The 20989-nt window shown below is 41.4% G+C and overlaps 1 protein-coding gene across 2 annotated transcripts; it reads left to right on the forward strand.

The window, feature by feature from the left end:
* Positions 1-638: 638 nt before the first annotated feature.
* Positions 639-10617, forward strand: LOC112215877 (short-chain dehydrogenase/reductase 3). 2 transcript variants are annotated; one of them, XM_024375328.2, is made up of 7 exons: positions 639-981; positions 1147-1245; positions 2905-3053; positions 6624-6743; positions 9021-9259; positions 9651-9776; positions 10016-10617. In XM_024375328.2, exons 2-7 carry the CDS (start codon positions 1233-1235, stop codon positions 10098-10100), a joined length of 732 nt encoding a protein of 243 aa, XP_024231096.1. In that variant the 5' UTR covers positions 639-981; positions 1147-1232; the 3' UTR covers positions 10101-10617. The 2 variants fall into 2 exon arrangements, with proteins under 2 accessions (XP_024231096.1, XP_024231094.1); XM_024375326.2 differs by having other exon boundaries at positions 643-1246; positions 2907-3053.
* Positions 10618-20989: the final 10372 nt, after the last annotated feature.

The following is a 20989-nucleotide window of genomic DNA, read 5'->3' on the forward strand; positions in this document are numbered from 1 at the left end:
TTTAAGAGAAATGTACAGTCTGCGGTAATGGTCCCTACTTGAATACACAGCCCAGTTTATTTTACCGACACCAAATCTGAGTTAAGGTGCCAATGTGACCAAACAGGTGTTGTTTGAATATGTGCTGTCCTGGGAATAGAGATATATGATGGAACTTGAGCCTACAATCAGATGAGAGTTCGAAATGATCATCTCATGTTGAATATTGTCACCTTAAAACACGATCTTTATGGCATTACTGATATCTAGAAGAAAAAGAAACGCACACCTATTTAGGCGAGGTGCTGGCTAGCGGAGTAGAAAACTTGAAAATTAGAGAGCCGCACACTCTAGGACCTCAGATGCAAAAATGTAATTACCAACGTTTCGACAGCCAAGCTGTCTTCATCAGGATAATCACCAGAGTAATCAAACACAAGGCAATTTCAATTATAGGCTACAGATAACACATAGGCTGTCATAACTATATAGAAGTTGCCTATTGGCAATTCACAACATAAAGACAGTGGTGGTTGTAAACTTGATCATGTAACCCCTGTCCTCTGCAATTCATACTTTTTCCCCATGCGACTTTCTCCTCTCGCAGCTCTCTTGGGGGTGGAGAGAAGGAAAATGAGCCACAGCCGTTAACTCACAGTTAAATCGGAGGAACTTTAATCTCCAACAACTGTCAATCAACATTAATGGGCTATATAAAGCCATATTGTCGTCATACCCGTAGTCAGACAGTGCTGGGATTGAAAAGGCTAAACATAGTCGAAGACGTAAAAGCCAAATATTGTTGGTTGGTTGGTTGGCGCACGCACTGTTGGCATTGGCACTCAATGTCAGCTATTGTCACTGCATGTTCGTACTGTGCCTATTATAACAGAGACTTATGTGTCAACCTCAAACTGGAGTGATGATAATTCTGTCGTAGAGGGGTAGTGTTATGGAGAAGACTTAAAATTCCAACATCTGGCATCCACGCACTTTGGGAAGGTGTGCATTGCCTATGTGGATAGTCCAATTGTATTCTCAGAAAAAGGCATCTTTATACCTCAAAGTCGTAATGGAACTAAATAACTTGGGACACGCTTTGATTTTCCCGTTCAACATCCTCTTCTGCATATTAAAAGCATGCTTTGGGTTGTTGCTCCCGAGCAGACGGAAGGACCTACGTGGAGAGGTGGTGCTGATCACCGGCGGTGGACGGGGCATCGGTCGGCATTTGGGGAAAGAGTTCGCAAAACATGGGGCAAAAAAGGTAAACAATCACTGTGCGCTATTATGCCTTTGTGCGTCATTGCGCATATCATCAATATGATAAACGCACAATGGAAAAGCAATCTACTGCAAAACAGTCATCCACCACTGTAGCGTGCTCACATCACTTTGTACAGTTTATGTAATCTTGTTTAAAAAAAACAACAACAATATGAACAAGAATCCATTAACATTTTACCTCATGTGAAAGTTGGGGAGAAGAAAGAGCTGTTTGGAGATGTTTTATAATTTATACTCTATTTGATTCAAGCACAACTTCAAAACCTATTGTATTGTTGTATAGCTTCAGTTCTATTAATAACGTGTCTATCAGTCACTCTCGGTGTGTTTGTTTTCCATGTGAAATGTAATTGGGAAAGCACAAGTACTCACTAAAGTAGGCTAGTGGAACGGAGCCTGAACTCCTCTCGCCCCCTAGTTGACCTGGTGGATGTATGATGTGTAGTGTGTTGCCTTCCCCATTCATTTCATTGTAAAGGCACACAAACACAGGTGTTTCCTCAGTCCCTGTGCTTTACAATGGGTTGATGACAGGTTGGGCGGTTGGCTCTGTAGTGCTACAATGATGTTTGACTTTTTAACCTCAACTCTAGCCTCTCCGGGTCCCCAGGGACTGTACAAGAAAGTTCACTGACAGGGTAGTGGAAGGCACAGTTCGGTTCAGTGAAAATATTCCTTTTATCACCTACGCATTTGTCATTGTTGTAAAATGATCTGATGGTTATCTCTGTCTGTGTGAGAGTCTGGTGAATGTGTCTGTGCATGCGTGTCGTGTGTGTGTGTGTGTGTGTGTGTGTGTGTGTGTAGTGGGGCCAGTAGCTAGACATCCAAGGTTATCAGTGTACGGGGTCCCTCTGGGGACGGATATTAGATCTTTGTCTCTGGTTTTCACTCAAACTGCAAATCAAAGAACTTGTCTGCTCAATCTCTAGCCAATGCCGCCTCCATGAGCCATTCAAGATATAGCACTTTACAATGCACAGCAATCTCAGATGGGAAAGATGTTAACGTACTAGAATATAATTTCATACCTTGAACTACCTGAGCACTGGTTTAAGAAATGCATGCAATGATCATTAATCTACAAAAAAAAAACATTATTCTTGCTGCCTAGAAAGCCTGTGTTTTATTTGTGATTCCTACAAGATGACACAAGTCCTGGCCTCCCGGGTGGCGCAGTGGTCCAGGGCTGTGCCACCAGAGACTCTGGGTTCGCGGCCAGGCTCTGTCGCAGCCAACCGCGATCGGGAGGTCCATGGGGCGATGCACAATTGGCCAAGCGTCGTCCGAGTTAGGGAGGGTTTGGCCGGTAGGGATATCCTTGTCTCATCGCACACAAGTGACTCGTGGCGGGCCGGGTGCAGTGCACGCTAACCAGGTCGCCAGGTGCACGGTGTTTCCTCCGACACATTGGTGCGGCTGGCTTCCGGGTTAGATGCGTGCTGTACTAAGAAGCAGTGTGGCTTGGTTGGGTTGTGTTTCGGAGGACGCATGGGTGTTGTAGCGATGAGACAAGATAGTAACTACTAACAATTGGATACCATGAAAAAGGGGGAAAAAAGAAGTCCAAATATGCATTCCCAGTCTCAGGCCAATAGACTGTTCTTTTTGACCTTTCGCCCCTGTCTGCCTGTTGTCAGGTGATCCTGTGGGGCCGCACTGAGAGGTGCCTGAAGGAGACCTGCGAGGAGATCTCTCTCACCACCGGAGTTGAGTGCCACTACTTCCTGTGCGACGTGGCCAATCGCGAGGAGGTGTACAAGCAGGCCAAGGTGGTCAGAGAGAAGGTACTGTAGAGAACCTGCGATATACTGTAGCCCCAGCCAAATGAACAACCCAGTTCCTATATCATTTAGTCCAACCAGTCTTTCGAAGGTTGCCTTTGGGATCTTCGACTGTACAGAGTTTTACAGGGATATATGATGTATCAGCTTTAAAACCTGTTGTGACTCGGGGGCAGTATTTTCATTTTTGGAAAAAAAACGTTCCCGTAGTAAACGGGATATTTTGTCAGGACAAGATGCTAGAATATGCATATAATTGACAGCTTAGGATAGAAAACACAAGTTTCCAAAACTGTGAAAATATTGTCTGAGCATAACAGAATTGATGTTGCAGGCGAAAGCCTGAGAAAAATCCAATCCGGAAGTGCCCCATGTTTTGAAAGCGCTGCGTTCCAATGAGTCCCTATTGAGCTGTGAATGGGCTATCAACCAGATTACTCTTTCCGTATTCCCGAAGGTGTCTACAGCATTGTGACGTAGTTTTACGCATTTATGTTGAAGAATACCCGTAAGCGGCTACATTGCGCAAGTGGTCACTTGATGCTGCCAGAGATTCTCGCGTAAAATACAGAGGTAGCCATTACTCCAATCGGCCCTACTGAAAAACTAACTGTCCCGATGGATAAATTATCGAATAGATATTTGAAAAACACCTTGAGGATTGATTATAAACAACGTTTGCCATGTTTCTGTTGCTATTGAGCTAATTTGGAATATTTTTCGCTGTTTTCGTGACTGCAATTTCCGGGCGATTTCTCAGCCAAACGTGAAGAACAAACGGAGCTATTTATTTAACTGGGAGCCTCGTGAGTGAAAACATCCGAAGCTCATCAAAGATAAACTATTTAATTTGATTGCTTTTCTGATTTCCGTGACCAAGTTACCTGCTGCTAGCTGGACAAAATGCTATGCTAGGCTATCGATAAACTTACACAAATGCTTGTCTAGCTTTGGCTGTAAAGCATATTTTGAAAATCTGAGATGACAGGGTGATTAACAAAAGGCTACGCTGTGTCTCAATATATTTAATTTGTGATTTTCATGAATAGAAGTATTTTCCAGGGATATTTATGTCCGTTACGTTATGCTAATTAGTGTCAGGCGACGATTACGCTCCTGCATGCGGGATGGGGAGTCACTAGATTTTCTGGTACTTTGTATACTTTTTAGCCAGTAGTTCTGAAAGTAGAGCTCACGACCAAAGTAGTCCCTGAAAATTGCGTACTACGTCAGTCACGTATGTGCAGATATATGCACCACGTCATGGCTCTCTCTGCTATGTGTGCATCTTCCTACCTGTCACTCAAATGGCGAGGGCTAGAACTCAATTGTCTGGGGGGCTGGCCCACGTGAGGGAAATTAACATTTTGTAAAAAATGTTTTTTTTTTAAATGTCACAGCTTCCAAAACAGTCGCTTTCAAACTAGGGGTTTCGTGGCTAATTGAGGTAAAGACAGCAATTCTGCTCATAGATTATGCATGTATGAACTACACAGTGACACATTCAGCCCAAAGCTGGAGGTTTAAAAAAACACTTAGTCACCAAAGTTCCAGAGCATGTTTAACTTCACTAGGGTAGGGGGCAGCATTTAGAATTTTGGATGAAAAGCGTGCCCAATTTAAACTGCCTGACAAATCCATCCAGGAAGTGGGAAATCTGAGGTTTGTAGTTTTTCAAGTGATTTCCTATCCAATATACCTTGTCTATGGGGTCAGATTGCACTTCCTAAAGCGTCCACTAGATGTCAACTGTCTTTAGAACGTTGTTTCAGGCTTCTACTGTGAAGGGGGAGCGAATAAGAGCTGTTTGAACCAGTGGTCTGGTTGTAAAGCCTTTAGTTTAGTCACGCACGAGGCCGTGAGTGAGTTCCCTTTCATTTCTAAAGACAAAGGAATTGTCCGGTTGGAATATTATTGAAGATTTATGATAAAAACAGCCTAAAGATTGATTCTATACATCGTTTGACATATTGCTACGAACTGTAATGGAACTATTTTGACTTTTTGTCTGGATTAAGTGCCTGTGCATTTGGATTACAGGACTAAACGCGCAAAAAAAAGGAGGTATTTGGACATAAAGATGACATTTATCGAACAAAACAAACATTTGTTGTCTAACATGGAGACCTGGGAGTGCCATCAGATGAAGATCATCAAAGGTAAGTGATTCATTTTAACGCTAGTTCTGACTTTTTTGACACCTCTCCTTTGCTGGAAAATGGTTTTCTGTGGCTAGGTGCTGACCTAACATAATCGCATGGTGTGCTTTTGCCGTAAAGCCTTTTTGAAATCTGACACAGTTGCATTAAGGAGAAGATTAACTTTAAAATGGTGTATAATACTTGTATGTTTGAGGAATTTTAATTATGGGATTTCTGTTTTGAATTTGGCGCCCTGCAATTTCACTGGCTGTTGTCGAGGTGGGACGCTACCGTCCCACTTGTTCCATAGGCTTAACTTAACAAGGATTCAAATAAGACATAATTATCACTCACTTATCAGTCTTGCAATTTAATACAAAGGGAAACAAAGTAATAAAACTGAGGTAAGCCTTTTAACCTCTAGCGATGAGCAATCCCGTATCCGGGAGCGTAATCAAAGCCTCAAGCGCATTACCATAACGCAACGTTTCCTATTCATGAAAATCGCAAATGAAATAAAATAAATATATTCAAACACAAGCTTAGCCTTTTGTTAACAACACTGTCATCTCAGATTATAAAAAATATGCTTTTCAACCAAAGCTACACAAGCATTTGTGTAAGAGTATTGATGGCCTAGCATAGCATTAAGCCTAGCATTCAGCAGGCAACATTTTCACAAAAACAAGAAAAGCATTCAAATAAAATAATTTACCTTTTGAAGAACTTCGGATGATTTGAATGACGAGACTCTCAGATGGCAAATGTTCATTTTTTTCCAAAAATATTATTTGTGTTGGCGAAATAGCTTCGTTTTGTTCATCACGTTTGGCTAAGAAAAAGACCGGAAAATGCAGTCACTACAACACCAAACTTTTTTCCAAATTAGCTCCATAATATCGACAGAAACATGGCAAACGTTGTTTTTCACATATCTATTCGATAATATATCAGTCGTGACAGTTGGTTTCTCATCAGAAGCAAACGGAAAAATACTGCAGCTGGAGATTACGCAATAATTGCAACGGAGGACACCAAGCGACCACCTGGTAGATGTAGTCTCTTATGGTCAATATTCCAATGATATGCCTACAAATACGTCACAATGCTCTCGACACCTTGGGGAAGCGACAGAAAGCTTAAGCTCATTCGTGGCCCATTCACAGCCATATAAGGAAAAAATACGGCACTTCCTGATTGGATTTTTATCTGGGTTTCGCCTGTAACATCAGTTCTGTGGGACTCGCAGACAATATCTTTGCAGTTTTGGAAACGTCAGAGTATTTTCTTTCCAAAGCTGTCAATTATATGCATAGTCGCATCTTTTTGTGACAAAATATCTTGTTTAAAATGACCGTTTTTCATCCAAAAATTAAAATGGCGCCCCGTATATCCAAGAAGTTACAAAAATAAACATATTCTGTTCTCTTAGGTAGGCGACGTCACCATTCTGGTGAATAATGCAGCAGTGGTTCATGGGAAGAGTCTGATGGACAGTGACGATGATGCCCTGATGAAGACTCAACACATCAACACACTGGGCCAGTTCTGGGTGAGTGTTGAAAAATATATTTCCTTTAGATAAGTACTGTATGTTGATACAGGAAAGTACTAATTCGTTATGGCTTGTATAATGTATTGAAGCATTTTATGAATTTTGATTTGTTTCAGTTATTTGAAATATAAGGGTTATCTTTCCACATACAGTGGGGCAAAAAAGTACACTGCTCAAAAAAAGGGAACACTTAAACAACACAATGTAACTCTAAGTCAATCACACTTAAGAAGCAACACTGATTGACAATACATTTCACATGCTGTTGTGCAAATGGAATAGACAACAGGTGGAAATTATAGGCAATTAGCAAGACACCCCCAATAAAGGAGTGGTTCTGCAGGTGGTGACAACTTCTCAGTTCCTATGCTTCCTGGCTGATGTTTTGGTCACTTTTGAATGCTGGCGGTGCTTTCACTCTAGTGGTAGCATGAGACTGAGTCTACAACCCACACAAGTGGCTCAGGTAGTGCAGCTCATCCAGGATGACACATCAATGTGAGCTGTGGCAAGAAGGTTTTCTGTGTCTGTCAGCATAGTGTCCAGAGAATGGAGGCTCTACCAGGAGACAGGCCAGTACATCAGGAGATGTGGAGGAGGCCGTAGGAGGGCAACAACCCAGCAGCAGGACCGCTACCTCCGCCTTTGTGCAAGGAGGAGCAGGAGGAGCACTGCCAGAGCCCTGCAAAATGACCTCCAGCAGGCCACAAATGTGCATGTGTCTGCTCAAACGGTCAGAAACAGACTCCATGAGGGTGGTATGAGGGCCCGACGTCCACAGGTCAGGACGTTTGGCATTTGCTAGAGAACACCAAGATTGGCAAATTCGCCACTGGCACCCTGTGCTCTTCACAGATGAAAGCAGGTTCACACTGAGCACATGTGACAGACGTGACAGTCTGGAGACACCATGGAGAACGTTCTGCTACCTGCAACATCCTCCAGCATGACCGGTTTGGCGGTGGGTCAGTCATGGTGTGGGGTAGCATTTCTTTGGGGGGGCCGCACAGCCGTCCATGTGCTCGCCAGAGGTAGCCTAACTGCCATTAGGTACCGAGATGAAATCCTCAGACCCCTTGTGAGACCATATGCTGGTGCGGTTGGCCCTGGGTTCCTCCTAATGCTAGACCTCATGTGGCTGGAGTGTGTCAGCAGTTCCTGCAAGAGGAAGGCATTGATGCTATGGACTGGCCCGCCCGTTCCCCAGACCTGAATCCAATTGAGCACATCTGGGACATCATGTCTCGCTCCATCCACCAACGCCACATTGCACCACAGACTGTCCAGGAGTTGGCAGATGCTTTAGTCCAGGTCTGGGAGTAGATCCCTCAGGAGACCATCCGCCACCTCATCAGGAGCATGCCCAGGCGTTGTAGGGAGGTCATACAGGCACGTGGAGGCCACACACACTACTGAGCCTCATTTTGACTTGTTTTAAGGACATTACATCAAAGTTAGATCAGCCTGTAGTGTGGGTTTCCACTTTAATTTTGTGTGACTCCAAATCCAGACCTCCATGGGTTGATACATTTGATTTCCATTGATTAATTTTTGTGTGATTTTGTTGTCAGCACATTCAACTATGTAAAGAAAAAAGTATTTAATAAGAATATTTCATTCATTCAGATCTAGGATGTGTTATTTTAGTGTTCCCTTTATTTTTTTGAGCAGTGTATGTGTACGTACATACATACATACAGTACCAGTCACATTAAAAATCCTACAATGTGATTTTCTGTATTATATTTTTTTCTCTCATTTTGTCTGTCATAGTTGAAGTGTACCTATGATGAAAATTACAGGCCTCATCTTTTTAAGTGGGAGAACTTGCACAATTGGTGGCTGACTAAATATTTTTTTGCCCCACTATGTTGATACCACAATATATGAAGGGGAGAAGTTATGTTTTTAGAACTCTATCTACTACTGGTCTCAATATGACTCCCTGTTTGAAATGAAGGTTAAATAAAAATAATTAAAGAATCAATAGATCTAAAATCAAATGCTGGTACCTGAGAAAGCTTGCTGACACTTTTAGAAGGATCTCATGATGTTGGAGTTTGTCTTCTGATTTGCTCTAATGGGATGTGGAACAGGTTCGGTTCCCCAATTCCCTCTGAGTGCTGCAACTCCTCTCTTATTCTTGCGAATTCCTGAAGGTAGGAAGGGAACTCATTTTGAGAGAAGCGTGAATGAACGGCTTGGGAATAGTAGTGAGTGGAGCAGAACAATGTGCAGACGGTCATGTTTCTCTGTCTCTCTCCCTCTCTCCAGACCACCAAAGCTTTCCTACCCCGCATTCTGGAACTTTGCCATGGCCACGTGGTGTGCATCAACTCCATACTGTCCCTGTCCTCCATCCCGGGGGCCATAGATTATTGCACCTCCAAGGCATCATCCCTGGCCTTCATGGAGAGCCTGACCCTGGGCCTGCTGGACTGCCCAGGGGTGGGCTGCACCACCGTGCTCCCCTTCCACACCAACACAGACATGTTTCAGGGCATGAAAGTCAGGTGAGTGTACCCACCATGGGATACCATACATTGGAACTACCATATATTGAGTCTACCATATATGGCACTCTATATGGCACTCACACAGAATTGACACATGGACTCAGAGGTTCCATAGAAAGCAATGGATGAAATGTCAACACGGACCAATCCCATTCACACATCAGTAACAGGAAGAATGAATCGATATTGTGAAAGAAATTCACCAAGACACATTTGACAATGACTTAAATCAAATCAAATTTTATTTGTCACATACACATGGTTAGCAGATGTTAATGCGAGTGTAGCGAAATGCTTGTGCATCTGCTAACCAGATGTTCTACCATTACTTACAGGGTTAAATAAAAGTGAAGTGAAGGTAAAGTGTTGTAATGTGTTCATCCCCCAGATTCCCTCAGCTCTTCCCACCGCTGAATCCTGAGCTGGTGGCCCAGCGGACGGTGGACGCCGTCCGGACCAACACGCCGTTCGTCTACTTACCATGGACCATGCACGCTCTCGTTATCCTCAAGAGGTAGGGGAACCGAATCCCAGGCACGACACCAGAGTAGCCTACTACTAAGTTAGATGAGGCGGTGACACTGGGTCTTCTGAGTGCCAACATCTGTGTTAGCCCTCTGAACTAAAGCCCTAGGGATTAGCTTGGGGAGTTAACACAAGTCTTCAGGTCTCAGACAAAGTTCACCTTCATCTAAGTGTGGTTCAATGATCTACCTCTGTTAGATAAACATGCTCCATTCTCTTCTCCAACAGCCTCCTGCCTCAGGCGGCCCTGGAGGAGATCCATCGCTTCTCAGGGTGCTACACCTGCATGGACACCTTCAAGGGACGGACATAGGAATGGAGGCCAGGCACGAGTACTGCCCTGGTCGTTCTTGAATTGCGGTGGCATTTGCGTCGCTTGCCTTTGCAACCATGAAAAACACATTTAAAATGACATAGTTACACATCATAAATGTTTTTGTATATATTGAACTGTTTATAAATGGTAGAACATAATGTAAGTCCTTTATCCTGCAGAACTGTGGGTTTAGGCATTGTTTAAAGTACTTAGGGTATGCAAATTGGCTTGTCCCACTAGTGATGTGTAGAATTGTAGTGTGTTAGAGATGCTGTATCTATCTATTATTATGAATGCTAGAAAATGAACTAAACTATTTAATATATTGTATAGATCAATTAAAACAAAGGCTATTTAAATACCTATTTTCTTTACTAGTATAACGTGTCACTCAGTTTCATGTCATTGGTGTTACCGCCTTGAAAATCACTCATTACAAAGATTAACAAGGACTCCAGTGGCAAACTGTTATCGGGGAAGGATCTATATTAAAGAGACCTCTTAGCTAATCACACCCTTTTAGTATGTCATAAATTGACGGATCTCATTGTTAACTTGGTGTGTCTAAATCCAGTGTCAGTTGGTGTTTAGATGAAGGGGGAAAAAACATTGAGCAAAATAATTAATCATATTATTTTTAAAGGATTGTTCACTTTAGATTTGAGCATTTGTGGCCTCCATGTCAGAAAATCCTTATTTACCTAAAATGTCTCATTGGTTTTACCATCCTTGGTGTTAATAATCCACCTGGTGGTACAATGTTAACATAATGGTAAAACATTTGTAAAGTCATTAAGCTACCATATTAATTTATTTAGAATGGGGAAAATGTATCCAAATACATAAACTAGAAAAATGAAGTTAATTTTCTCCAATGCCATGCCCAAATGCCACTGTAATTCAAGAATTACCTGCACATTAGAAACCTTAATGTCGCAGCTTGGGCACCTGTTGTGTAGCTCTTAGTGCCGTCTAAACATGAAATTACAGTTGCTAATGGTAGAGCACAGACGGGGCCTTCAGAAAGTATTCACACCCTTGACTTATTCCACAACTTGTTTTACAGCCTGAATCAAAATGGATTACATCTCAAATATTCTCGCTCACGCATCTACACAATACCCCATAATGGCAAAGTGAAAACAACTTGTTTTTAGACCTGTTTGACAATGTATTGAAAATTAAATATCTAATTTATATAAGTATTCACACCCCTGAGTCAATGTGTTAGCATCACCTTTGGCAGTGATTACAGCTATGTGTCTTTCTGGGTAAGTCTCTCAAAGCTTTGCTCACCTGGATTGTAAAATATTTGCACAATATTCTTAAATTCTTCAAGCTCTTCAAGTTGGTTGTTGATCGCTAGACAGCTATTTTAAAGTCTTGCCATAGATGTTCAAGCTGATTTTTTTTTTTTAAAGTCAATACTGTAACTAGGCCACTTAGGAACATTTAATGTCATCTTGGTAAGCCACTCCAGTGTATATTTGGCTTTGTGTTTTATGTTATTGTCCTGCTGAAAGGTGAATTTGTCTCCCAGTGTCTGTGGAAAGGCAGACTGAACCAGGTTTTCCTCTAGGATTTTGCCTGTGCTTAGCTCTATTTAGTTTATTTTTAAAGCATACCCATAACATGATGCAGCCGCCGCCTCCATGATTGAAAATAAGAGTGGTAATCAGTGATGTGTTGTATTTGCCCCAAACATAATGCGTTGTATTCAGGACATAAAGTTCATTAATTTGCCACATATTTTGCAGTTTTACTTTAGTGCCTTATTGTAAACAGGATGCATATTTTGGAATATTTTTTTTAACCTGTACAGGCTTTTGTCTTTTCACTCTGTCATTTAGGTTAGTATTGTGGAGTAACTACAATGTTGTTGATCCATCCTGGCTTCTCCTATCACAGCCATTAAACCGTTTAAGTCATCATTGCACTCATGATGGGGGGGGTAGTCATTCAAAAATCATGTTCAACACTATTATTGCCTACAGAGTTAGTCCATGCAATTTGTGACTTGTTAAGCAAATTTTTACTCCTGAACATAGTTAGGCTTGCCTTAACAAAAACAGAATTCCCATGTTGACAATAGGGGGTATTGTGTGTAGGCCAGTGACACAAAATCTCAATTAAATCTATTTAAAATCCAGGCTGCAACACAACGTGTGGGAATAAGTCAAGGGTATGACTCATTTCTAAAGGTGCTGGTTATCATAAAGGGTCTCTCTCTCTACTTCTATCGATCTCTGGGTAATTAGTTTCCCCTCAGTTCTTTCATTTATATTTAAACCTTATTTTACCAGGTGAGTTGACTGAGAACATATTCATTTACAACAATGACCTTGGGAATAGTGACAGGGGAGAGGAAGGAGGATGAATGAGCCAATTGGAAGCAGGGGATGATTAGGTGGCCATGATGGTATGACGGACAGATTGGGAATTTATCCAGGACACTGGGGTTTACACCCCTATTCTTACAATAAGTGCCACGGGCTCTTTAATGACCTCAGAGAGTCAGGACACCCGTTTTAATATCCCAACAAATGACAGCACCCTACACAGGACGATGTCCCCAATCACTGCTTTGGCAAGCCAGCAGTGGGATGCAGGTTCTCCCCTATAGTGTAAAATGCTGTATTAAATACTTATTATACATTTATTATTGTGTGATGTGTGTGTGTGTGTGTGTAGACAGATCCAGTCTTCTCCGTGTGCTTGTTCGTGTTCTGCCAAAGCCTCCAGCCATCTCATGATCAACATTCCTGTGCTGCAGCCCTGCCAATTGTGAGCTCATTGTTCGCTTTGTTAGGGTTGTCATAACACTCTCTCAGCTCCATAGGAAAGCGTACCGAAGAAGCTCCTTCCATTGGAAGACCCATGGTTGAAGGGGGACACAGGCAATACGATCAACATTTTGAGAATCATCATTCATCTGACAAACAGGAGAAAATGTATTTGATCCTATACCGTGCCTACTGAACACACTTCCCTCTCAGCTCCATCTTTAATCTTCTTTAGTGCGGTTATCAATCTGGGACACAGAGACCAATAATATCTGTTTTTCTACGCTCTGTTAATAACTTGCCTTTGCTAGGTAAGGGCAGTCATTCAGGTTACGTTTTAGTGGTTATTGTGGTTAGCATTCAGGTGTAAATATTGAACATTCAAATTTACGCACAATGACGTATCCAAATCTTGTTCAAAGAATTCTTCTGGGCAAAAAACTGTCAAAGTTATTTGATAAAACAAATTCACTTGGTTATATTTATGTGCACAAATGCAGGGGAGGCTCATCCATTACTATAATACTACTTTGGCCAATTAGATACAAAAGTGATAAAGTGATTGCTTTAGACTAGAAAAGTTTCAGAATGTAATGGCCCAACCTCTGAGTGTGTTGGAGAAGACCGGTCAAATCTCAGGGGGCGAGTTCATAGCAAGGTTAGCCAAACAGCAGACAGATTTGAGGAGGTGGTTGGACAGACCGAAGATTCCCCCTGTCCTGAACTCTTCACCCTGAGGCCTTGGAAGGCAGGCAGCTCTCTTGAGTGGAGACTCAGGTGGAGGAGAGGTGCATCAATTACCAGTCTTTAACATTCACAAAAGTCTTGTCCGACTTGTGAAACTAGAGAAGGGGGATGCTGCAGTGTGCAAGGATTGGGAGCAAACAGCATACACCGTGGCATGTGACAGACAATGCACCAATAAAAAATGTCCATCCTTCAAGTTAGGCTTTAGATACATTGACTTGGGTTCTTCTAAATTTGGTGCTGCTGCCCTCTGTAAAGAGAGAGAGATTTTGCTTGCCACTACCTCAATTTCTCTGTTGATGCAAATGATTTGTGAAACCCCTCCATTACTACCAATTACCTCGGTATGCAAAGGCTGCTAGCAGCCTTCATGTGAGCGAGCGAGGCACTGAACTCAGGGCCTCTCTCTCTCTCTCCGTAACACAGGTTCTCTTACAACATTCACACAACATTCATCTGATATTCAAATGTAATGAAAACTCATCCGCGTAATTGTCCAAGATCTATTTGCATACATTTTCATAATCACATGGCTTCTGGAATCAGACAGACTTCAGAGCCTGCATCCAATCATTGCTCAAACACACTGAAACCCTGGCCGTGGATTTGATTGAGCTGGCTTTAAAAGACTTCAGCAACTCCAGCGAAAGAGGCAGGGAAGTCCAAACGAGCAAGGATCGTGTCTCACAGTTCCAGGAATCTTTTAATTCAACATTTTCTGTCTGTTTTAGATCACTGCAGCTTCATGGGGGCTCAATAGGGGTTTGCGGTCTGATCCGTTGCAAAGACTCTTTCTAAACCTCCTTAAAGACATGCCCCGGAACTTTGGTGACTACTAAGTATTTTTTAAACCTCCCACTTTGGGCTGGATGTGTCCACGTGTAGTTCATACATGCATAATCTATGAGCAGAATTACTGTCTTATCTCTATTAGCAACAAAATCCATAGTTTGAAAGCAACTGTTTTTCTGGAACTTGTGCTGCGCCATTTTCTCTACGGGCCACCCCCCTAGCAAGTCGAGCTTAACCTTTGACTTCTTAGACAATAGGCAAAAAAAATATGCCAGGATTGGACAAACTTTTTTGTCTGGAGGGCCACAACAGGCTTTCGAAATTTAATGGATGGCCGCAGAGATTTTTGTATATATATTTTTTACCTTTATTTAACCAGTTAAGACCCCTTGAGGTTAAAAACCTATTTTGCGAGGGCGACCTGGCAAGAAGGCAAAACAGGGAAATAGCAGCGTGTACATAAAATATTACAGAAAAAATACAAAAGACACACAAAAGACAATGTGTTACAAGTTACAGATACAATTGAAGATTAGAAACAACTGCAGCTATCAAAACAGGCAAGGACACTAACTCCCCTAACTTTAATATCTTTTGAAGCATGTTCCAGGATGAAGGGCATTATGGGAAAAAGATTGTTTCCCCATCTCAGTTCTAACCTTAGGAAGAGACAAGGACAGCAACGACTGTCCCTGCATTTATTTGAATATATATGTATATATATATATATATATATATATATATATACAGTATATATATATATAGATCCATTATACAGTATTCACACCCATTGTCGATTTTAGCATGTAAATCTTGGTGGGGCAAGCTCCCCCACAAAAATGTTTATGCATGCCAGAAAAGCCACTACACAACACAACACTAAACAATACATAAATTGCACTATAACGGTGACAAATGGTGCCCGCAAACTGTTAGGGCCTACATAAAGCTATCCCAACAGCAGTACCAACACCTTACCACTGCTAAACCTGGCTATCAGCAGAGCCTTGTCTGGCAGCAAAACAGTTCATTCAGCCTCATTTACTGCCCTTTAAAAAACATAGCTGATATGACTGACTTGGCTAAACAAGTGTTGTTTCTACCAACAATTTAGATGTACAAACTATGGCATAAGGGGACGACGACTGGATAAGAGGCATTAATAAGCGAGCTAGGACAGACGTAGTCAATATAACTATTGTTCAGCACCTTTGTTCAGCACTTTTGAAATGTACAGCGACAGAATTCAGAACATGAGCCGTTCTTCCAGTATTCTCCCTGTACACCAAGTCAGAACCGTAGGATAAATAAAGGGGGAATATAAGAAGACAATGAAAGCTCGTACAATATTCGATGATGACATTTCTCTACAACAGGCTACAGGCTAAATGTGCACCACCAAGTCAGAACAGTAGGCTAAGTTATGAGGGGGAAAGGGACCAAATTATTAGGGTGAGGCACATGGGCTACTAACAGCTTACTACACAACATACACTTAGGATTACTTTCTTAGTTACAATATACATATCTCCCGGGAATATGACATAATTTATGCAGCAGCATACAATACATTTTTGGACTTTGTTGTGCTGCGCTCACTTGAACAGGAAGGTGGCACAGAGGCCCTTCATGGGAAATGTTATCATAAAAGTCTGTCATTCTCTTGATTTATGATGCTTTCAAGACAACTGGGACCTCGGAAAAAAATAATGCTGCATCATGATGTCAGTGATCTTCAGGTCAGAGCTCTAGAAAGAGGCCCGAGTTCCCAACTTGGAATTCTGAGTTGGATGACCTTTCAAAACCTATTTTCCCAGTCGGATCTAGATTTTTTCAGTGTTCCCAGTTGTCTTGAACTCACTAAAGTCTGAGATTTCCCAGTTCAGAGTTTCTAGTTGTTTCGAATGTGGCAGAAGTCATGCTGGATTGACAGCATGGCCAATGTTGAATGTTTATCCTTTTAAGCTTGGAAAAGAGACCCTTAAACCCAGACGTGCACCACACACCCGCTCCACTAAATAGCAGGCCAGTGATTGCTTTGCAATGCTTGCAGTTAGTCACTGATTCCTCCAAACCACTCATTGTTGAATTTGCGATTTCCAACTTGTTGTGAAATGTTTATGTCCAATGGCCGATGAGCACCAACATGTTTTATCTAAAATGTATTTTCATATGACAAGGGTTGAAAAGGATTTGCCAGTAGATTGTCAACTTCATTCATGATGACTGCTAGCTTGCTAGATAAGATTTTCAAAGTATGATGTTGACATGATCAGTCTGAAAGTATGATGTTGACATGATCAGTCCATTCAAAGCTATGGTACATATAACGTGATTTGACATAATTATATCTGTTGCCAATGACCTTGAGCCTTCTTGGAAGGGCACTTCTAATGTAAGTCTAATTTTCGAGCTCTCCCCGTAGATTTTGAGGTGAAGTAGTGACCCATGACTGAACACTGTGCCAAATCACGGCACAACTAGAGAAGATTACCAACCCCTGCACTCCATATTTTCAGCTGGCTGCCCCACCACCACAGAGAGCACTGAGTTAGGCTGAAACACCTACATTTTGGAGCTGCCTTGCTCAAAGAAAGAAAAAAAGAGACCATGTTTGTATGCGGCTTTATTAACTAATTATTATTTTATTATTTTACGTTGTTTGCAAACTGATGTGACTAATGCCAAAATAACATGCAAAACAGGCAACAACACAATTTTTTATTTAATTTTAGCGTTGAATGATACATCGCCACTGTTCACACCCCTTGACTTTTCCCACATTCTGTTGTGTTCCAGCTTGGATTTAAAATGGATTCAATTTAGATTTTTTTCTCAACTCGCAATGTTAGTGTAATTTCGTTTTTATACATTTTTACGAGTTATTTAAATATTAAAGGCTGAAATGTCTTGAGTCAATAAGTATTCAACCCCTTTGTTAAGACAAGCCTAATTAAGTTCATGAGTAAAAATCTTCTTAACAAGTCAAATAATAAGTTGCATGGACTCACTCTGTGTGCAACAATAGTGTTTAATGTGATTTTTGAAAGACTACCTCAGTTGAGTAGTGAATTTCAAACACAGATCCAACCACAAAGACCAGGGAGGTGTCACACCCTGACCATAGTTTGCTTTGTATGTTTCTATGTTTTGGTTGGTCAGGGTGTGATCTGAGTGGGCATTCTATGTTGATTGTCTTGTTTGTATATTTCTATGTCTGGCCTGATATGGTTCTCAAACAGAGGCAGGTGTTAGTCATTGTCTCTGATTGGGAACCATATTTAGGTAGCCTGGGTTTCACTGTGTGTTTGTGGGTGATTGTTCCTGTCTCTGTGTTTTGCACCAGATAGGGCTGTTTTGGGTTTTCACATTTTTGTTAGTTTGTTCATGTGAAGTGATTTATTAAAACATGAATCAAAATAACCACGCTGCGCTTTGGTCCGCCTCTCCGTCAATGGAAGAAATCCCTTACAGGAGGTTTTCCAATGCCTCACAAATAAGGACACCTATGTTAAAAAAAAGCTGACACTGAATATCCCTTTCAGAATGGTGAAGTTATTAATTACACTTTGGATGGTGTATCAATACACCCAGTTCCTACAAAGGATAAAGGAGAACTTCCTAATTCAGATTTCTCAATGAGGCCAATGGTGACTTTAAAACAGTTAAAATAGTTTAATGGCTGTGATAGGAGAAAACTGAGGATGGATCAACATCATTGTGGAGAAACGGAATGGAGCTAAGTACAGGCAAAATCCTAGAGGAAAACCTGGTTCTGTCTGCTTTACACCAGACACGATGAGATGAATTCACCTTTCAGCAGGACCCAAAACACCAGGCCAAATCTACACTGGAGTTGCTTACCAAGAACACAGTGAATGTTCCTTCCTGAGAGACCTAATTCTACTTGAAAATCTATAGCAAGACCTGAAAATTGTTGTCTAGCAATGATCAACAACCAATTTGACAGCGCTTGAAGAATTCTGAAAAGAATAATGGGCAAATGTTGCACAATCAAGGCGTGGAAAGACTCACAGCTGTAATCGCTACCCAAGGTGTGGATACTTATGTAAATTAAATATTTATGCATTTCATTTTCAATAAAATTGCTAAAATGTCTAAAAACATTTTTTAGTTTTGTAATTATGGGGTATTGTGTGTAGATGGCTGAGAAAAAAATCGATTTAATCCATTTTGAATTCAGGCTGTAACACAACAAAATGTGGAATAAGACAAGAGATATGAATACTTTCTGAAGGAACTGTATATCTGCTAAAAGACATATATCATTTTTAATTCCAGGGAATAGGCCCTTATTGTTCTGTGACCCAAATATAAACACTGTACAATAACACCCATAGAATTAGGAATTAGAATATCAGTAAAGTAATAATAGGATCTCTATGATAACTCCACCATAAAGAACTTCAGAACCATTCACCTTGTTGGCATGGCGACTGCTCCATCACAAAGGCAGAGCATGTCCCCTTGGGAGGGAGTCAAGGAGACAAACAAGCTACTAGCCCCCAGCAAGGGGGAGACGGCATGCCTCCACCGACTTGTCAATCAAGAAGAGGGATGGTGGAGCACAGGCCAAGGACTTCAGCGGAGTCGACTTCAGTAAGCTTAACGGAGACTGAGGTTGGAGAGCACAACCTATAGTCATCATTTGAATAGGGTCAAATTGTCTCTTTGCGTTATTGTTGTATTAGATGAGGGAAAAAGGAAACCACACACGGCTCTTGATAGCATCACTGATGTTTAATAAGCTTACGTGAGGCCGATACATAAGCTTATTAAAGATCAGTGATACTATCAAGAGCTGTGTGAGGTTTCCTTTTTCCCTCATCTTGTCCAACTGTTACCATGCACCTGCAAAAGAAATTGCTCAGATGTACGAGTGCCTTTTGAATTTTGTTATTATTGTATTGAAATGATTGAATAATGAAGTACTCCCTTCTGGGTGGGCTGAAAGCCCCCAAACATATCACTGCTACTACGAAACTGGGGGAGGTGCTGTTAAAAGCCATACAAAAACTTTGACATTCCAGCTATTAGTGAGCAAGTGTTTTTTTAGACACAACTGCAAAATTCAAGGAGATTGCAATTCAAGAAGTTGGTCTGCACACTGATGTCATTGGCTGGAACGATAGAGGCGCCATGTATCGTTGTCGCTACCTTCTTGCTCGTTGTGATGTTGTCTGTGCCCCAATATTCTTGTACCATGTTTTGTTGTCTTTGGTCTGTTCTGTACTGTTGTACTATGTACTGTTGTGTTGTCTCTCTTGTTGTGATGTGTGTTTTGTCCAATATTTGTATTGTATTTATTTTTTATCCCAGGACCCCGTCCCCGCAGGAGGCCTTTTGGTAGGCCGTCATTGTAAATAAGAATTTGTTCTTTAACTGACTTGCCTAGTTTAAAAAAATAATACAAAAAATAGAGGACATAAAAGGGAAGGCCCATCCCCTCACTTGTGCCATGTCATGAGATACCTGGACCCCCTATTGAGATGTGCCATTTGTTAAGTAAATCAGGTGATAAATGAGGTCCTAGAGGCTGGGGTGGGTCTTTAATTTGTGCAGAGACAGTGCAGAGACAGCACTTTTGACTGCAAATGAAAGTTAGATTGTGCCTTTAATTTGGGTGAATAAACAATAAGGGTGCACTAGATATGGAAATCGTGACATTTGGTTCAGTGACAAGCACAAGTTCATAGTATTGAGTACTGCAGTTGTGGTGCTTTATTATAAGCAAAGTCATCCATTCACTCTCCTTCCTCCTCCATAGGTTCAAGTCCTCCACCTTTCACAAGCTTTGAAGTGTAAGGCCCCTGGTCTGATGACAGTAGATAGAAACTCAATGTTTTAGGAACACATTCCCAACACCTAGAGCTCTCAGAAGAAATAGGCTAAAAAGTACAAGGTCATTTATTCAATAAAAGGGTGACCAAAACCATACAGATGCCCATGATTGTAAAAGCCTAGGGACTTGAGTGGCAGCTCCCCCGACTGCCTTCCCTGTGTGGTGGGTGTGGCCCAGGTGGAGAGCGAGAGCAGCCAGTGTGTCCCAACTAAGTGTCAGTGCAATTAATTCAACTCGAAAATCCTTTTATACACAAAATAAAAAACATTTTAATGGCAGTTTTGTACAGCATTTCACTTCATATAAACCTCCATAATTGTTACTATATTTTTTCTCCACCCTCGATATGTACATAGCTATAGTGTTATTTTGGTATGTAGCTATATGTACATAGGTGTCTATTCACAGACATATATAACACCACTCATATGTGTACAGCTACTGAAATATAGTATAAGTATTATCGTAGAAACATCTTAGTAAAATAAAACATCTCAAATCAAATTTTATTAGTCACATGCACCCAATACAACAGGTTATTTACGAGCCCCTAACCAAAAACATGGATAAGAATAAGAGATAAAAGTAACAAGTACTTAAAGAGCAGCAGTAAAAAATAACAATACATACAGGGGTGGGGGGGTGTGCCGGTACAGAGTCAATGTGCGGGGGCACCGGTTAGTTGAGGTAGTATGTACATG

This window comes from Oncorhynchus tshawytscha, linkage group LG16 (assembly GCF_018296145.1).
Source record: "Oncorhynchus tshawytscha isolate Ot180627B linkage group LG16, Otsh_v2.0, whole genome shotgun sequence".
NCBI lineage: Eukaryota > Metazoa > Chordata > Actinopteri > Salmoniformes > Salmonidae > Oncorhynchus > Oncorhynchus tshawytscha.